This window comes from Passer domesticus, chromosome 6 (genome assembly GCF_036417665.1).
Source record: "Passer domesticus isolate bPasDom1 chromosome 6, bPasDom1.hap1, whole genome shotgun sequence".
Classification (NCBI taxonomy): Eukaryota; Metazoa; Chordata; class Aves; order Passeriformes; family Passeridae; genus Passer; species Passer domesticus.
Window position 1 is genome coordinate 15,165,333 of NC_087479.1, and position 17,504 is coordinate 15,182,836.

At 39.5% G+C, this 17,504-nt stretch overlaps 1 protein-coding gene across 2 annotated transcripts; it reads left to right on the forward strand.

Moving 5' to 3' along the window:
* Positions 1-1,722: 1,722 nt before the first annotated feature.
* LOC135302075 (alpha-1-antiproteinase-like) lies at positions 1,723-16,326 on the forward strand. 2 transcript variants are annotated; one of them, XM_064422608.1, is made up of 5 exons: positions 1,723-1,896; positions 4,265-4,910; positions 11,100-11,370; positions 13,436-13,583; positions 14,745-16,326. In XM_064422608.1, exons 1-5 carry the CDS (start codon positions 1,873-1,875, stop codon positions 14,931-14,933), a joined length of 1,278 nt encoding a protein of 425 aa, XP_064278678.1. In that variant the 5' UTR covers positions 1,723-1,872; the 3' UTR covers positions 14,934-16,326. The 2 variants fall into 2 exon arrangements, with proteins under 2 accessions (XP_064278678.1, XP_064278679.1); XM_064422609.1 differs by lacking the exon at positions 1,723-1,896 and adding an exon at positions 2,296-2,373.
* Positions 16,327-17,504: the final 1,178 nt, after the last annotated feature.

Here is a 17,504-nt window from a genome sequence, read left to right on the forward strand (position 1 = left end):
GTTGCACTTTGGAGGGAAAATGAGAGAAAACATTACCCTAGTTTTAGAAAGTGAGATGCTGTGCTTGAGCAGTGGGTCATGGGAATCTCATGAGGTTTAACAAGACCAAGTGCAAGGGGCTGCACCTGGGTCAGGCAACCCCCAGTAGGAACACGGGGTGGGGGATGAACAGATCAGAGCAGCTCTGCTGAGAAGGACTTGGGGTGTGGATGGATGAGAGGCTGGACATGATCCAGCCATGGGCACTCACGGCCCAGAGCCAAATGTGTCCTGGGCTGCATCCAGAGCAGTGTGGGCAGCAGAGTGAGGGAGGGGATTCTGCCCCTCTGCTCTGGTGAGATCCCATCTGGAGTGCTGTATCCAGCTCTGGGGTTCCCAACATTTCTTATGTTGTGGATCTGTCCAGAAGAGAACCTGTCCACAAAGATAATCAGAGGACTTGGACATCTCTCCTGCCAAGATAGGTTGGAAGAGCTGGGATTCAGCCTGGAGAAGGCTCCATGGTGACCTTATTGTGGCCTAATCTTTAAAAGGGTCCCACAGGAGAGCTGCAGAGGGGCTTTTTACAAAGACTTGTAGTGATAGGACAAGGCTTTAAAAAGAAAAACCAGTAGATTTAGATTAGATATAAGCAAGAAATTTCACTGTGAGACTGGTCAGACATCGGAACAGGTTACCCACAGAAGCTGTGAGTGCCCCATCCCTGTAAGTGTTCAAGGTGAGGTTGGATGGGGCTTTGACCTGGCTGTGGCTTAGTGGAAGGTCAAAGCCCATGGCAGGGGGCTTGGAACTAGATGAACTTGGAGGTCCCTTCCAACTCAAACCATTCCAGTATTCGATGAGACTGTAATTCCATGTACTTGAGCTGCCTAAAGAAGAACATTGCCAGCAGGTCACCACAAGAAATCCTTTCTCTCTCTCTGCACATCTGGACAGCTGCAAGCATTGCTGGGCTCCACAGTGCAAGGAGGACATGGACATACCAGAATGACTCCATTAAAGTGCCAGAATCATCACTGAAGGATTGCAGTATGAAGAGAGGCTATGAGGAGAGGTTAAAGAGTAAAGGTTAGTAATGTTTAGCCCAGAGAAAAAAAGACCTGTGTAGGTCTCAACAATGTATGATCATGCAGTTTTTGATGAGACAAGTAAAGACAGAGATAGTGTCTCCTCAGTGGCATCTAATGACAAGAGACAATGAGCACAAATTAAAATACAAGAAGTTCCACTTAAATGTGGAGAAAACCTGTTAACCTGTTTTAGTGTCAGTGCTGTCAAAAACTGCAATAGAGAGATTGCCCAGAGAGCTTCTGGAGTCTCTATTGTTGAGAGAGTCAAAACCCAGCAGGACACTACCCTGAGCAACTCAGTGTGCATGACCTTGGTTTGAGCAAGGATCTGAACTGTGTGGTCCCCAGAGCTCCCTTCCACGATGCTTTGGTCATCCTGCACCCAGGAGTAAAGCTGAGCACAGGATACCAGGCTGTCTGATCTGACCCAGCTGAACTTGGCACACGATCAGAGGGGATTGCTCCCCACATCCCAGATTATCAGATAGTAAGCTGATCTAAGGACTTGCTCTATTTAACACCCATGTTCCTTGGCTTCCACCCCCTGTCCCCAGGCCATGCTTGTAACTGCAATCACCTGCATTCAATGGCATTCCAGCTGCATTCTTCTTCTCTGGGCACAGGGCCATACAAGTGACCCAGGAGTCAATATCACAGCTCTTGCTGCCAGTGGATTCCCCGTCTGGGAGTGGATAGCTGGGTACACATCTGACAGCATTTGCTAGTATGGCACAATAGTGTTTTAGGCTCTGCACCTATTAGAATCATCACTGGCTTCACCTGGAGACAATCAACCCCAGCCATGGATATGCAGAGACAAAGCAAGGTAGATCACAATAATTCAGATTGTCCTGGTGCATCAAGCCTTGCCCTCCTGTCTTAGTGGCAGCAATACTATTGGAAATTCTGGAAATTATGCAAATGATGTTCAAAATATTTCTCTGTGGTTGCAGCTTCTGGTAACATGTTCATAAAATAGTAGATTCAGGCAACTGAGATGTGTATGAATGTTTGATATTAAGAAACAGTAGGCTCAGTTTGAGAAAAATGGTTTTAAAACTAACCAGAGTGATCAGATAGTCATGAATAATAAGAAGTCACGTGTGAAACATATTCAGTAAAGTGTCCAGTAAAACTAGTTTCGACATCATACTAATCTCTAAAATTATAATGCGTGAGTCACAGCCCTTAGATGATCTTAACCTTTACTAGAGGATACCCTGCTTTGTGTTCAGCAGCATAAACAACTGAGCAAGGACCCGTACAGACCTGGTGAATACAACAGGACCCTTTTGAATTCACTGTAAGTAATGTTTTAGGGTTTTTTTTAATGTGGAAAACTGTCAAAAATTATATTCAGGACAAAAATTTCTGAATATTCAACTGAGAAATTATTATGTTCATATTCAAGTTTTGGCTTAAAACTTCTTAGATTGTTTAATTATGATTTTGGTGTTTTTTAAATAGAAAAGATAAGTCCTCTGTGAGATTAGCACATTTGTACGGCATGACTCTCCTTAGGAAAACTGCATTTCTAAATGTTTTTAATTAAGTATATTGATGATAATAACAAATGTAGGGCATGAAATGAAATGGAAGTGGGGTCTTAAGGATTGCTCCCTAAAGCATCTATAGAGCATTAAAAAAAAAGAAACCGACTAAAAGAATTAGCGTAAAAGTGATGGTGGGAGAAGTCACAAACAAATCAGAGCTTAAATTTAAATGTGTTCTAGATATGAAAGTGAACTCTCTGAAACTGGTTTGTAATGGGCTTCAGGCCCTTCCTAGAAATATTAGTATTTCCATGACCATAATATTCAGAGTGTGAATTAAGGAGTATTTAGAGTACCTATTACTAAAGCCGAGATCAGCATTCTGAATTCACTGGGTTTTGGAGAAACAAAATGATGGAAAGTGAAGAACACAAATGTAGGATCATGGTGGGAGCTGATAAGGATTCAGAGCTTTTAAAAGGCGGAGGCTGCATTTCTCAGTGCAAGTCAAAAACCTCAGATATTTCACCCCTAGAGAGAGCTTTGTTTTATAAAAGTTTTGGTAGGTCAAATGATTGCATACCACAGGAGGATGTTTTGGATTTCCAGATATTCCACATCTTTACTTCTCTCTATTGACAGAAGTTATTGAACCAATTGTGATGCAGTATAAATTTCTAGAGGTGAAAGTATTGCCATAGATGTGGAATGAATGGTTTCCATACTTCTCTGGAAAAGGCTTCCCTGTTCTATCTGTATTTTTTTAGTGTCTTTTCTCCTCCAGAATTCACTCACTCATCTTCACTTTCAACTGTAAGATTCTCTGCCAAATCACTCTTTTCTGTCTTTCTGATCATAAAGACAGCATTCCTCTACAGTTTCTCTACTTTTTGCTCTTTTTTTTTGTTTGTTTCAAATTTTGATTTTAGGTGATTTGATTCAGTCACTGGGCTGGGCACGCCTTTGCATGCAGCAGGCACACTTATTTCCTTTTGGTGCTCTATGTACATAATCATTTTCCCTGTCTTTATAAGCAGCCCTGTATTCTCAGGGTTTTGATAACATCCTAATTGCTATTTCTTTCATTATTTTTGTGGAAGTTGTTTTTTTTCTTTTCGATGTGCTCAACTGTTCAAACTTTATGAAATCACCATAAATGTTCATCACTTCCTCATTAACAAGTGTATTTGCATTCTCTTAGGTGCCTGCATATGGATTTATATGCAGCCCTTTCAAAGACATATGTTTTAATTTTTACAAAAGAGGTATATTTAGCCTTTCTTCTGCTTTCATTTTTCATCAGTTAAATTTCCAAATTTAACTGATTAGCCTTGACTGTCTCCCTTGCTTTCTTCTCTATAAACCTGTGCTTTTGACTCTTTCATCATGTAAAGCTACACTAAAAACAGAATATTGGGAAAAAAACCAGTTTAAAATGAATTGTAGCTTAACTTTAATGAGGGCGTATTTGGAATTACCTCATCCTACTTTGACTTTAATTTTTATTATTTCATAACCTCTTCACTAGGTTGAGCAATATTCCAGAGTCTGCTTCCTTGAAATAGAAAGCTCATTTCCCCCAATTCAAACATCTCAGAGTCACTGGTGCTAAGATAACTCTGTATAGTGAAGGGATTGATAGATTGCTAAACACAAGGTCAAAAGATTTTTAAGCCAAATGTAACTTTTCTTCTATTACAGAATCACAGAAATATGAAGATGTTGCTTTCCCTGTGTCTTTTACTTGTTGGAATCCTTTCCAACAGTTATTGCTATGAGCCTTATCAACAAGGGGTGAGAAACCAGAACCAAAGAGGGCAAGAAAACCAAAACATGCCATGGCACAGTGTAAGGAACAGTGTTTGTCGATTTGCATGTTGTTTCTACAAAGATATTTCTTCTCGTGAAAACAACGGAAATGTTTTCTTCTCTCCTTTGAGCATCTCTACCGCCTTTGCAATGCTGACTCTGGGTGCCAGATCAGACACCCTGACACAGATTCTTAGGGTCCTTTGCTTTAACCCTCGTCAGATTTCTGAAAATGACATACATGAAGGTTATCGTCAACTCATGCAAACGGTGAACAGAAGGAATGGGGGGTTACAGTTGAATATGGGAAATGTTCTGTTCGTGCTTGATCGACTGAAGCCACAAGAAAAATTTTTAAGTAATCTCAGAAACTTCTATGAAGGAGAAGCTTATCCTATGAACTTCAAGAGGGCTGATCAAGCCCAGATAAAGATCAATGAATATGTAGCAAGAAGAACGAATGGAAAAATCAAGGACCTCGTAAATAACCTAGATCCACTTACTGAAATTCTCCTTATTAGCTATATCTATTTCAACGGTAAGATATATATATCATGTTCTTCTACTCCATAAATTATTTCCTCAGGTCAGTCTTGGACTTCATCATTTTTGCAATATGGTTTTGCAGGTGGACTTATATCTTGTTTCCCTTTTGGTCCTCACTTATATTTAATTAGAAACAAAGCTTTTGGAAATTATGTTCTACTTGACACTGATAACTCCCAGCAAAATATATGGAAAATTTTCCCATATCTTAATATATAAACTTCTTTCCTTCATAAAATTAAGTGAAATATATGCTGAGGAAGGTGTCTCTAGGCAGTAAGGTATCTAATCCCATATGGTCCAGTAGGATTCAAGCACTTAAACATTCGGCTGAGATCTATTTCTGTGAATTTCAATCCAGCTGATTTTTTTGTTCAGCAAGTTCAGAGCTAAATGCAAAGAATCCTATTAAAGGAAAACTTAACATCTTATCAAACAGAATATGTTTAGACAACAGCTCTGCTGTTACTGTATGTGTTTATGTATTGAAAACTAAACATGCTACAATAGCTTTAATTTCACACTCATGTTCTCCTTATTTTTTTACTAACCATGCCTTTGCCAATAGCATATCTGTAGTCCTGGTGTGTCTAGAGGCATAGGTTTCAACCTTTTTTTTTTGATTTGCAGATTCTAATATTTTCCAGTGGAGAGATGGACCCACCAGTATCAAATACAAGCCTATTGACAATAAGCTTGTTTTTCTTAATTAACTTGTGCAGTCTGCTTAGATACAGTCTTCAGATCTTCCCAGAGCTTTTCAGACTTCTGATCTAATGAGAAGAAGAGGATCAAGGCTGTAAGGCTCAATCAGTGGTCTAATAACAGATATTGCATCTTATTTCAAACTTTCTCTCTCTTACTGATTATATGCCGAAAGCAAAGTATTTGTAGTCAGAAAAATAACATTCTGTAATTTATCTGACAAAAATATCATCAAGCTTTTTATTTGAAATAGAGATGACAGATAAATTTTTAAAAGAAAAGCTATCCTTTTAGAACTGTTAACTTGGATGCTTGCACTTTCCAATATGAGGCTTCCCCTGAAAATAATTAAGAACTATAGTTCTGTTTTGCTTTGCTTTTCATCTGCATCTCTGCTCCTTGTCTGAAGATTTGGCCACAACAAAATGCAGATAATTGAAATACAGATGACTGATGTTTCTTAGTTCTCTTGAACACCTGCTTGCTTATCTCAAATAAGGTTTTCATTTAGACTGTTATTAAGCATCAGGTACATCTTTCAAAACAGGCAAAAAACTGTTGATTTTTCTTTTACTGAAAGGTGTTTGAAAAATGAGCAATGAATTTAGTAGCACAATGGAGACAAAATCCCAAGAAGCCTTGTATTAAAGATGACTTTGTATTACAGTTAATTTTTACATGTTCTAACAGTAAGAATTCTTGATTTTTTTAAAGAGATGTTCAGTTTACTATCCCAAAGATTTTCTAGCTCCTCTAAAGGTGGTGGAGTTTCAGTTTTAGCTCACCAATTTTAAAGCAAATAGATAGCAAATGAATAGCATTAATCACAATGATACAATAACATTTTTTTAGTCCCGAGATCAAGAGTAGGTTAATTATCTAGAGCTGGGATTAATCTGGAAAGGATTTATAAACTTCACTTAGCTGTATAACCAGTCCATACTTTCAGGTGTTGGTCCTCTTTTTGTGCATTACAAACTCCCTTGCACATTACTGGTGACAATTTTTTTTGTGGTGTAGTATAGTACAGAATTCCTTCTTCAAGGACAAAATTCTGGCAATATTTTCCTGATTCTGACCTACAAGCCATGTTATTCCACTATATTAACACCTATCCCTTTTCATGCCTTAGTCAAGTTGGAAACGACAAAGTATACTTTGAATTTCGTTTTGGCACTTGAGCATTGTGAAGCACTTGAGGAAGGTGCCTAGAAGGTATCCCCCTAAGACAGATGTGAGAACAGGAATAAGAGTGCCTTTGAAATAGGAGAAAAGTATTAGTGAGTATCATCTCCGTCTAATCTGTGTGTTAACTGATAGTCATGGCTTGGGACCTTAATGATCATCTAGTTCCAATCCCCCTGAGACGGGAAGGGACGCCTTCCACTATACCAGAGTGCTCAAAGGACTGTCCAGCCTGGCCTTGATCACTGCCAAAGATGGGGCATCTACAATTTCTCTATTCCATCTTCACAACCCTCATAGGAAAGGATTTCTTCCTTATGTTTAATCTAAGTTTAAATTTGCCCTCTTTCCATTTACTCATTCTCTTTTGTCCTATCACTATCAGCCTATATAAGAAGTCTTCCCCCCTCTATAGGTACTTCCCACATTTAGGTACTGGAAGGTACTCTAAGGTTTCCCTGGATTCTCCTCTTCCCAGGCTGAACAGCCCCAACTCTCTCAACCTGTTTCCACAGGAGAGGTGCTCCAGCCCTCTTGATCATTTTCACAGCCCTCATCTGGAGTAACTCCAACAGATCCACATCCATCTTTTATTGGAGACCCCAGAGCTGAATGCAATACTCCAGGTGGGATCTTGCCAGAGTGAAGCAAAGTGGAGCTGGCCACACTTTTTTGATGCAGTTCAATATGTGTTTGGCTCTCTGGGCTGCAAGCACAGATTACTGGGGCAGGTTGAGATTCCCATCAACCTACAGGACCAAGTCCTTCTCCTCAGGTCTGCTTTCAACTCAATCCATTATTTTCCCAGCTTGTATATGTTTGGGATCACCCCAACCCACATGCAGGACCTTGCACTTGGCGTTGGTGTATTTCACAATATTCTAATGGGGCCACCTCTCAAGCTTGTCTCACTCTCTCTGCATGGCACCCTCTCTGTCTGGGTGGCATCCCTTCAGTCTGGAGTGCATCCTTTGCTTACAGCATGTCAACAGAGCAACACCATCTTGGTGTCACTGGCAAACTTGTGGAGGGTGCATTCAATTCCACCGTGCACTTTACCAAAAAAGATACTGAACAGTCTTGGTCCTAATACCAACTTCTGAGGAGCATTGGTCACCCCTGACCTCCTCTTGGACCACAGGTCATCGACTGCAAGCCTTCAAATGCAAACATCCAGACAATTCCTGATCCACTCAGTGGACCACCTCTCACACCCATCTCTCCAGTTTAGAGTCAAGGGTGTCATGTGGGACAGTATGAAATTCTTTGCAGAGCTCCCAGTAGGTGACATCAGTTGATCTTCCTTTACCACAGTTTACCCTTAGTGAAGTCATGTTTGTCACCAATCACTTCCTAAGTTTCCATGTGTCTTAGCATAGTTTCCGGGAGGATCTGCTCCATATCTTACCACTCAAAGAGATGAGAAAGACTGGTAGTTTCCTTGGTCTTCCTTTTCTTAATTTTTAAAAATGAGAGTTCTCATTTATCTTTTTCAGTAAGTGGAAATTTCACTGGACTGCCGTAACTTCTCAAATATGATGAATAGTGGTATTGCTGTTCCATCTATTTCCCTCATAATCTGCAGGTCCCATGGACATGTTCATCTTCAGGTTCTTCATATGTTCTTGGACCTGATCTGCTTCTACAGTGGACTACTTTCATTCTTCCAGTCCCTGCACTTGCCAGTAAAAATGGAGGGAAAAAATGCCATTGAGTACCTCAGCCTCGTCCATGTTCTGGGTAATCAGGCTTCCCATTTCCTTCTGGAGGGAGTTCACATTTTCCCTAGTCTTCCTTTTATCATTGTCATACCTATAGAAGCTTTTCTTGTTGCCCTCAATATCCCTGGCCAAATTTAATTCTTTCACACCTTTAACTTTCCTAATCTATTCCTTGGAGGCTCAGAAAATCTTTTTTTTTATACCTCTCAGGCTACCTGTCCTTGCTTCCACCTTCTGTAGGCTACCTGTTGTGTTTGAGTTCACTAAAGAGCTCCTTGTTCATCTACACAGGCCTCTTGGCATTTTTACCTGACTTCTTCTTTGTTAGGATGGATCACTCCTGTGCTTGGTGGAAGTCATCCGTGAATATTAAGAGAATCATAGAATCATTAAGATGGGAAAAGACCTCCAATATCTTTGAGTTCAGCCTTTAATTGATCACCACCATATTGAATAAACTATTTGCACTAAGCGACAAGTCCAGTCATTCCTTGAACATTTCCAGTGATCATGAATCTACCATATCCCTGAACAGCTTTTTAAAATGTTTGACAACTCCTTCAGTGAAAAAATTCTTCCTGATGTCCAACCCGACTCTCCCCTGAAAGAGCTTGAGGCCAATTCCTCTTGTCCCATCACTTGTTTCCTGGGAGAAGAGACTGAACCTGACCTGGCTACAGCCTCCTTTCTGGCAGTCGTAGAGAGCAATGAGGTTCCCTCCCCACTCACAACCTCCTTTTCTCCAGCCTAAAACACCCCAGTTCCCTCAGGTGCTCCTCACATGACTGACTCTCTGGACTCTTCCCCAGGTCTGCTGCCCTCAATGCTCCAGCACTTCAATGTCTTTCTCATTGTGAGGGTCCCAAAACTCGACCTTGAATAGAACTCAAGGTGTGGCCTCTGAGTACAGGGGGCAATCTCTGCCCTGGTCCCGCTGGCCACACTATTGCTGACACAGGCCAGGATGACATTGGTCTCCTTGGCCACATGGGCACTGCTGGCTCATGTTCAGCTGCTGTTAATCAGCATCTTTAAGTCCTTTTCCACTGGCCACTTTCCAGCCACTCTGCCCCCAGCCTATAGAGCTGCATGAGATCATTGTGACAAACCAGCTTTCTTGGGGCCCTCTTTCCTCCATGGCTTTAACCCAAGCAGATCTCTGAAGAGACCAAAGTTTGCACTCCCAAACCCCAGAGTAGTGATCTTAACACCCTATGCAGTTTTCAAGCAAAATTCTTCTTGAAATCAGTTGGTTTTCCCTGAGTGCTAGATAAATGTTGAGTTTTTCAGGACTGGTGTCATTCATGTTTTTGTGATTAATTCTGCTTTTTTTTTCCTCAAGCATAATAATGTAAAAGTTCTGTTTGTTATATATCTGATTATAGAAGTCACTATTAATGAAGTATATAAAAGTATATGAAATGTATAAAAGTAGCAAAAAGTAGCAACTTTTTCCTGTTCAGAGTGTTGCAGTTGTCAATCTATGCGTTCAGAGACCAAGACATCCACTGAAGTCTCATTTCACTTTTTCAAAAGCTACCTAGTAGTGCAGGCTACGTCAGATGGTGGAAAGAGCAGATGATAATTATTTCATTTGTAACAAGTTGCCTAGTAATCAATGTTCAAATAGAAATCAGAAGTCAAAAGGAGTTGCATCTTGTTTCATGATTTTCTTGATGCCACTTATTTTAGTTAGTGTCACAGCTCTACTCTTGCCCATTGCCTTCAATAAAATATTAATTTTGCTCTAGAAGACAAAATTTACTACAGAGCAACAAGATTTCTTAAAAATTAAATAAAAAACAACAAAAAAACCTTTCCAAAACTCCACAATTACTTTAAAAAATTTGCTCAGCCTCTGAAACATATGATGTAGATACCTGGAATTTGGCTTTGAAATTCCTCTCCACTGAGGATAAGAATCTTTTAGAGTTTCAACATAGATGGTTTGTTTCACCATGACTAAGTAAGGAACCTTTGAAAATTTAATATGATGAAGATGACAGTGGAAAAGTTTTCTGTTGTTGCTGTTTTGTTTCCTAACTCAGCAGTCTGGTAAAATTAAGCTCCTTATGACTCTATACACCACCAGATAATGTAAGGTATCAACAACTCTCTGCAAGTAACCGAAATCCCTTAATTTCTCTGGAGAATTCATCCCTTGTGTCACCCTTTACAAGCCTATTTTGTTTTGGGAATAAGAAAATGAGAGAATCTTCTTCTGAGATTAGATAAAGGCTGCATTATATGTGGACTATACAGGCTCCTCAAAACTGTTATTATGGAAGAAAAGTGCAAGTTAAAACCCTTGATAACTCATCTAAATGAAGGATTTTGCAGCCTGCTGTAAGATCTGAGGGAGTGTTTTACATCACATTCTACCAACTGTGTGTTGCTATTGAATTATTCTGAATATTTAGTAAGAGCAAGTGATAATTGTAAATTGGTTTGTCTTTGAAGCTGATCCATCTGTGCCAGTTTCTGTCATCTAAGAATGTGTCCTATGATAATATGTCCTGTGGTTTCATGTCCTCAAAAATATCCTGTAACTCTGTCTCTTATATTTCAAGCTGAATGGGAAAAACCTTTCGATCCAAAATACACTAAAATGAGCAAATTTTTTGTGGATGGGACCAAGGCTGTTGAAGTCCCAATGATGTTTGGAATGGGCCTGTTCAAGCATGGCTATGATGAGCAGCTGTCTTCCAATGTGGTGCAAATGGATTACAAAGGAGGTGCTTCAGCATTTTTTATTCTGCCTGATAGAGGAAGAATGAGGAAGCTGGAGAAAAGATTGTCTTGTGAACATTTGTCAAGGTGGACAACATTAGTCACAAAAAGGTAAAATTCTGCAGTTCTTGGTTCAGATGGTAGCCAAGGAAACAAATGTGCTGGGATATGACACAGAATCGGTATGCAATTTTTAGTTCTGTTTTAAGCAGCAGAAGAAATTTCCTGACCTAAGTTGGATCTGGCTGATTTTGTGTCCATGTGTTTTCACATTCTGTGCTGCATGCACTGAAAACCTTCACAGAGTAGGACTTTTGCTATTTCTACATTTTGTTTCTCATCTTCAGTTCTTAATAGGCCCAAATTTTTCTACTTAGAACCCTTTTAATTTTTTTTTTTTTTGGGGGGGGATGGTTCTGCCTTCTATTTACAAGTAAATTCCTACCACTTCAGCCTCTTTTCTTGTCTCTTTCTTAATTTCTGCCTATTAAAATTAACAGCAATTAATTGAAATTGTTGTTGAAATAACAACTTCCGTTCAGCAATTGTGAGGGCAAAGCTCAATATGTGAAAAAACCAAACCAAACCAAACCAAAATAAACAAATTTTTAAAAACCTCACAAAAAAACAATGTCATTCTCTGTGCACCTTTACAGTTTTGAAACTTCTGGGAGTAGCTATGTGATTTGCGACTACAGGGCAAAAAGATGGTGAATCAAGATACTTAGCCAGAGAAACAATTGCCTTTGCAGTTATCAAAATGAATGCTAAATACAGTTGGAGGAATTTGTATTTTCATGAAAAAGAATCACAGTCAAAGAAAAGTTTGTTTCATGCTGCTCCCCATTTTTCCTTATAAGCATTCTCTCCTACAAATTCTTCCTTTTCCCTTTAAAACAACTGATCGTATCAGCTATTATTTGCAGTCTCTGGGAGATCTTAATAAATGAAAGTATTATATAGAATCATGTAAAGGCTGTGAGCTATGTGTTTGTCCCTTCTCTGTCTGCAAATTGATGTTGATATTAGTGGCAGAAGTGTTGGGAAGGACATCTTTCATTTCTGGTGGCTGGCAAAGAGAATAATGCTGAAGTGTCACCAGCACAGACAGCTGAGATCTTTTAAATGGCTGAACTATAGAGAAAATGTCACTTTCACTTCTGGAAAGTGTATCCCAATGCTCCTTTCCTGGTTGCATTGCTACTGTGTGTGTGTCTGTGGCTTTCCCACTCCTCTGGAAGCAAGTGGGGGGAAGAGGTGCCTTTAGGTAACAGTAAGGCAGATGATTCAGTGATAGCTGCAGCCTCACTGGGGGCAGCAATCAGCACAGAGTGAAATCAGGGAGAAGTAAGAGGTCAGCAACCTGTTACCAATCTACCAGCACTCCTGTTTTTAGATACAGGCAGAGCTGGCACTAGGTGCTGTGCAATGCTGGAGGTATGGGCCTTTTCCTTTCCAGCTGCCCACTGGATGACTTTCCCTTTGGCTAGCTTCATTAAGTGCTCCACATCTCCCTGACCTAAAGCCCTGGAGAGCTGTCCTGGTTTCTCACCAGAACATAGTACCTAATGTCAGAGCTATCACTAACCTCTGTCTCATTTTGCTGCTTCTAGCCATAAATGTTGGGCTTAACCTTTGAAAAGTAATTGTTAGATACTTAGGGGAAAAACAAGGAAGAAATTAGTCAGAAACACAGAGCTTTGGTTAATTTATGGAAAGCAGCAATCTAGTCACTTAAAACTGTGCAAGTCAGACACTGGGCTTGACACAGAAAGAAATTATCTATTGGCTAAGTATATTCTGTAAATTTGCTTTTGTCTTTTATTTAGCCATCTATCCTTCTATCACTACTTACTCATGTCCTGCTTCTTCAGTGGATGTAGTTCCATTTTATCTGTCCTGTTCTATATGATAAATACACAAAGCCAGGTTTTTTCTCAAAAAGTAACATTCAGTGAACTTGAACATGTTGGATTTTTTTGTGGTCAGCTTGCTCTGCATCCTCAGTTATGGCTCATGATTAAGGTGCTTCCAGTTGATTGCACAAGATATCATTAACTTCAGAAAATTTACATCTCCTATGTAGACTAGAGGGAGGCTGCAGTCTATGAGTCTATGTTGTGCTGTGATAACTGATCAAATGTTTCACTGTATTCTTGCACTTCTTTTCTGACAGGTCAGTAAATTTGTATCTCCCGAAATTCACGCTTTATGGGACATATAACCTAAAAGATATCTTATATAAAATGGGCATCATGGATCTATTCACTGATAAGGCTGACCTCTCTGGGATCACTGGGCAGCCCCAGCACAGAATTTCCCAGGTAAGTCATACTGCTTTTTGTTTTATGGGCCCATGGTTGCTGATACTTGCATCACTTTCTGCACAACTATTCATGGTGCAAAACTCATATAAAAGGCTTTGCTTCACGTGAAAAGGCAGCTGATGGCATACAGAGCATTTTATTCACATTAGTTGTACTGTATGAACAATTGGGTTGGAGCAAGTCACTAGTCTGTAATTTTTTAATCTAGAAGGCTATTTTGACCTGCATGGGACAACTTTTTAAAACATACATGACCAAATCATTATCTATCCACACCTTGGTATCCTCTTGTAGCATGCTGTTACAGTCACCATTGGCTGCTTCTGTTTGTGTCTGCCTTCTTTAGCCTGCTTGTGGGCAAGTGAGGAGCTGTAGGATGTATCACTGCTTGTATTTTATGGAGGTGAGGGAAGAGGAAAAACACTGCTTGCTTTTAAACTGTTTGGGGGAATGAAAATGTAGTTATTACAAACATTTGGCTTCAAGCATATGAACAATGACTGCCAGGCTCAGGCAAAAGCTACAGACAGATCATGCTTCAATAAACCTAGAGTTTAAAGCTGACAATCAGGGCAAACTTAATTGTCTAATGAAGAAAACAAATGCCCTCATGACCTCAAGTGGACATTAGCAAATCAGGATCTGTCAGCATCTTGATTTTGCAAGGTCAAACTGTTGCGTTTCTGTGCTTTGACCCTCCATTTCTGGCCCTTCATCTTTGCTCCCATTTTTCCCAAAACATGAAGGAACTAAGGAAACATAGCTTAAGATTCCTATTCATTGTGCTAATCCCTATGTTGTTTCTTTAATTATATGAACTTGTGATACACAGTTAAATACGGTCTTACTCTCTTAACATTTGGTCTAGCTGTACAGATCTCCATGAGTAGATGCAAAGAAAAAAGACAAAGCAAATGTTTTCACTAGCAGGGACATGCCCCTCCAGTGGAGAGTAACATTTCCTCTCTGGGGCTAGAAAGGTGTGCTGCATGTAGCCTGCTGATTCCCCCACCCTAACTTTGCTATCTTTAAGCAGTGGACTCACATCTGTCCATCTGATGCTCGTTTCTTGCCAGTAACTACTTCAGACATGTTTATTCTTATTTAGGTAACTAGTTTTGTACCCCCTTGACGTGTAAAATGTCTGTTTCTTCACAGGCCATTCATAAGGCTGTGGTAAAGGTGGATGAGACTGGCACCGAAGCAGCAGCTGCCACAGGCATGGAAATAGTGCCCATGTCCGTTCCAGCTACCGTTAAATTCGACAGGCCCTTCCTAATGGTCATAACTATGGAGAACACCATACTCTTCATGGGAAAAATTGTGAACCCTCTGAAAAAAAATTAAGTTAATGTACAAGTTAGGTATGTGGTGATGACCACTCTTAGATCAAGTATTAGACCTGATGAGTATGGCATGGCTACAGAAGGCCTCTCCACCTCTTAATTGATGTTATTCATTGTTTTTTGAAGATGAGACTATTCATCAATTTAAGTTATCATAGTTGCATGTTTGTTTGGGCCTTGCTTCTTTTTTTTTTTTTTTTTTTTTAAAGAAGGTTGCATTCATGCAGAACTGTCATTAGGTCTGGGACAAAAATAGGCCTGTGTGATACTGACAGCTTAGATACATCTTCTAGCAGGGAAGATGAGGAGCATGTGGGTGGAGAGGGTTGTATACGTCTGCTTCTTCCCTCATGGCTGCCTTCTCACCTATATTTTTATGATGACTGACAAATAGGTACAAGTTATGTCACTTTACTATTTGTGTCAATTTTCCTACCAACATGAAGTTCATAGCTAGCATAAAACTTAACATGCATAATGCTTATTACCTTGCCTAGTACCATTGTTGTCCAGTGAGTCTTATTACACCCTTGCCTGTCAGCTGTTGTTCCAGCTTGGCTGCTGCAAAGGGATCTCAAAGAAGGAGTGTTTTTCCCCTGCAGATATATATTTCCCTGCCTACTGTTTCTGTGTAATCTATAGTCCAGACTCATTCCAGGGCTTTTTGGAGGTTCTTTTGAGGTTCTAAGAATTTGATCTAAGGAAAAAAAGAGATAGATCTGATCTCTGCACTTTGGCACCCTGGAGCCAACCATTGTGAATCAAACATACAGCTCAGAGCAGCCAGAAGACTACTTCTAGCTTATGCCTGCACCTAAAGTAGCTCCTAGAAGTCCCCAGGCAGCAGGAAGCACAAGCCATGTCCCCCAGGTGCCAGTGTGTACCATTACTGTCTGTGCCTGGGAGATTATCCACGGTAGTAAGCACCATTCCAGTATTGTTTGTAGGATCTGGCACCCTACCTATAAGACCCATACCCCATCAGTGGTACTTGCCATGTCTCTTGATGTAACCCCTTCTGTTCCCAGACTGTCTGGTAATACAACATTGGTACTCTTCTTCTCATCTGCTTCATGTTTAGTATAGCCACAATATTATAAAGGGCTGTTTTCACTATTAGGAGACACAATAACCAGTCACATTCATAACGAACATGCTTATTTTATTTCCTTCTTTTCTTTACTATCTATTTTTTTCTTCTGGTTTTTACAACATCTATAATTATTTTATTTCTTTGCTCATGTTCCTGGAATATGTCTGATCTCTGGTTGCAGGAGGGGTAAATTACTGACTAAAGTGGGTTAGTCTGTTAATAGGTATTAAGCACTTACACCAGTCATTGCACAGCCTTGAAATATGCAGACAAATGTACTATAGGAGAACAACAACAATTAATAAACATGACATTAAAAAGTTTCTAATTTTGCTATTTTCCTTCTATAATTCAGAGTTAAGAATTAAGTATGGTTCAAGCAGGTTTTTTTGACTAGTGTCAACAAATAATTATTAATATACTGCTCATATACATTAGATTGACACAGTAATGCCAGTTTCAGAAAGTCCTCTGCCTTTAGCCTGAGCAATAAATAGTAGGTTATCTCTGCTAGGCAAGGAACCTTTGGGAAGGCTGGACATTCATTTCATGCAAAGATGTTTATCTGAAAATCTTTAGAATGTGTGCTGCTTCTACTCTATCGAGTGCATAGCTTCTGAGTGTCTCTCATGATTCTTCTAAAAAGCTCTGTCGTGACTCCCTCTAATAGCCGTGTTATCAGTCTTGGCACATTTTTGAGCTGATGTTCCTGTTATTCCATAAACAAAATACAGGCCATCTGTATCATACCTTTTTGTGTTTTAATAAATTAGGGCAGGGAAACAAAAAACTTGCTTAGAAGCTTTTTATAGAGGAACCCACTTCCAAATTAAAATCACAGTGAAGAAAAACTCATATCTATGGCATTCAAATAAGTCAATAAGAAAAAAAAAAAATTTAGTGATTCCCAAACTGAAAATTAGATGTACTAAACTTGCCTACGTCACATAGCAAACCTTGACAGGGTACTCTCTTTAGGTGCTTGCAGATATTTGTAATCTACATCAATCTAAAGGTACTGCAGGTTTTCCTAAGTCACAGATAGTTTTCTGAAAAAAAACAGATCTTGCAGCTTGCATTCCTGTAAAAATGTACAGCAATGCATTTGGAAGTAAATCCAAGAAACCTTAACTTGAAAATAGAAAAAAAAAAGTATATTCACACTGAAAACAAAACTAGAATTAAGAAGAAAAGATTCAGAAATTGAAGTCATTATCAGCTCGGGGAAGGTCTCCTTGCCAAAAAGAACAATTCCAGAACATTAAAACTGTAATAAGAAAGGACAAGGAGAACTTTGAGGGAAATGCCACAAAATAATTTATTCTTTTTAAAAGAGATAATTTCAAAGAGCCTGAGGCACCAGTAGATGTTCAAAGTGTAAATGAAGTGTTCAAGGGTGAGCAGTGGCAAAACAGAAAAGTTCAATCAATTGTACATGGGCTTCCTATGCAGTGGTTGAGCTTAAACCACTATTCCAAG

Bases quoted from the DNA above. Each gene is read 5' to 3' on its own strand.
- LOC135302075 (XM_064422608.1), top strand. From the start codon at position 1,873: ATGGATATGCAGAGACAAAGCAAG. The intron at 1,897-4,264 runs GTAGATCACAAT...CTTCTATTACAG, and splicing joins ATATGCAGAGACAAAGCAAG to AATCACAGAAATATGAAGAT. The intron at 11,371-13,435 runs GTAAAATTCTGC...CTTTTCTGACAG, and splicing joins ACAACATTAGTCACAAAAAG to GTCAGTAAATTTGTATCTCC.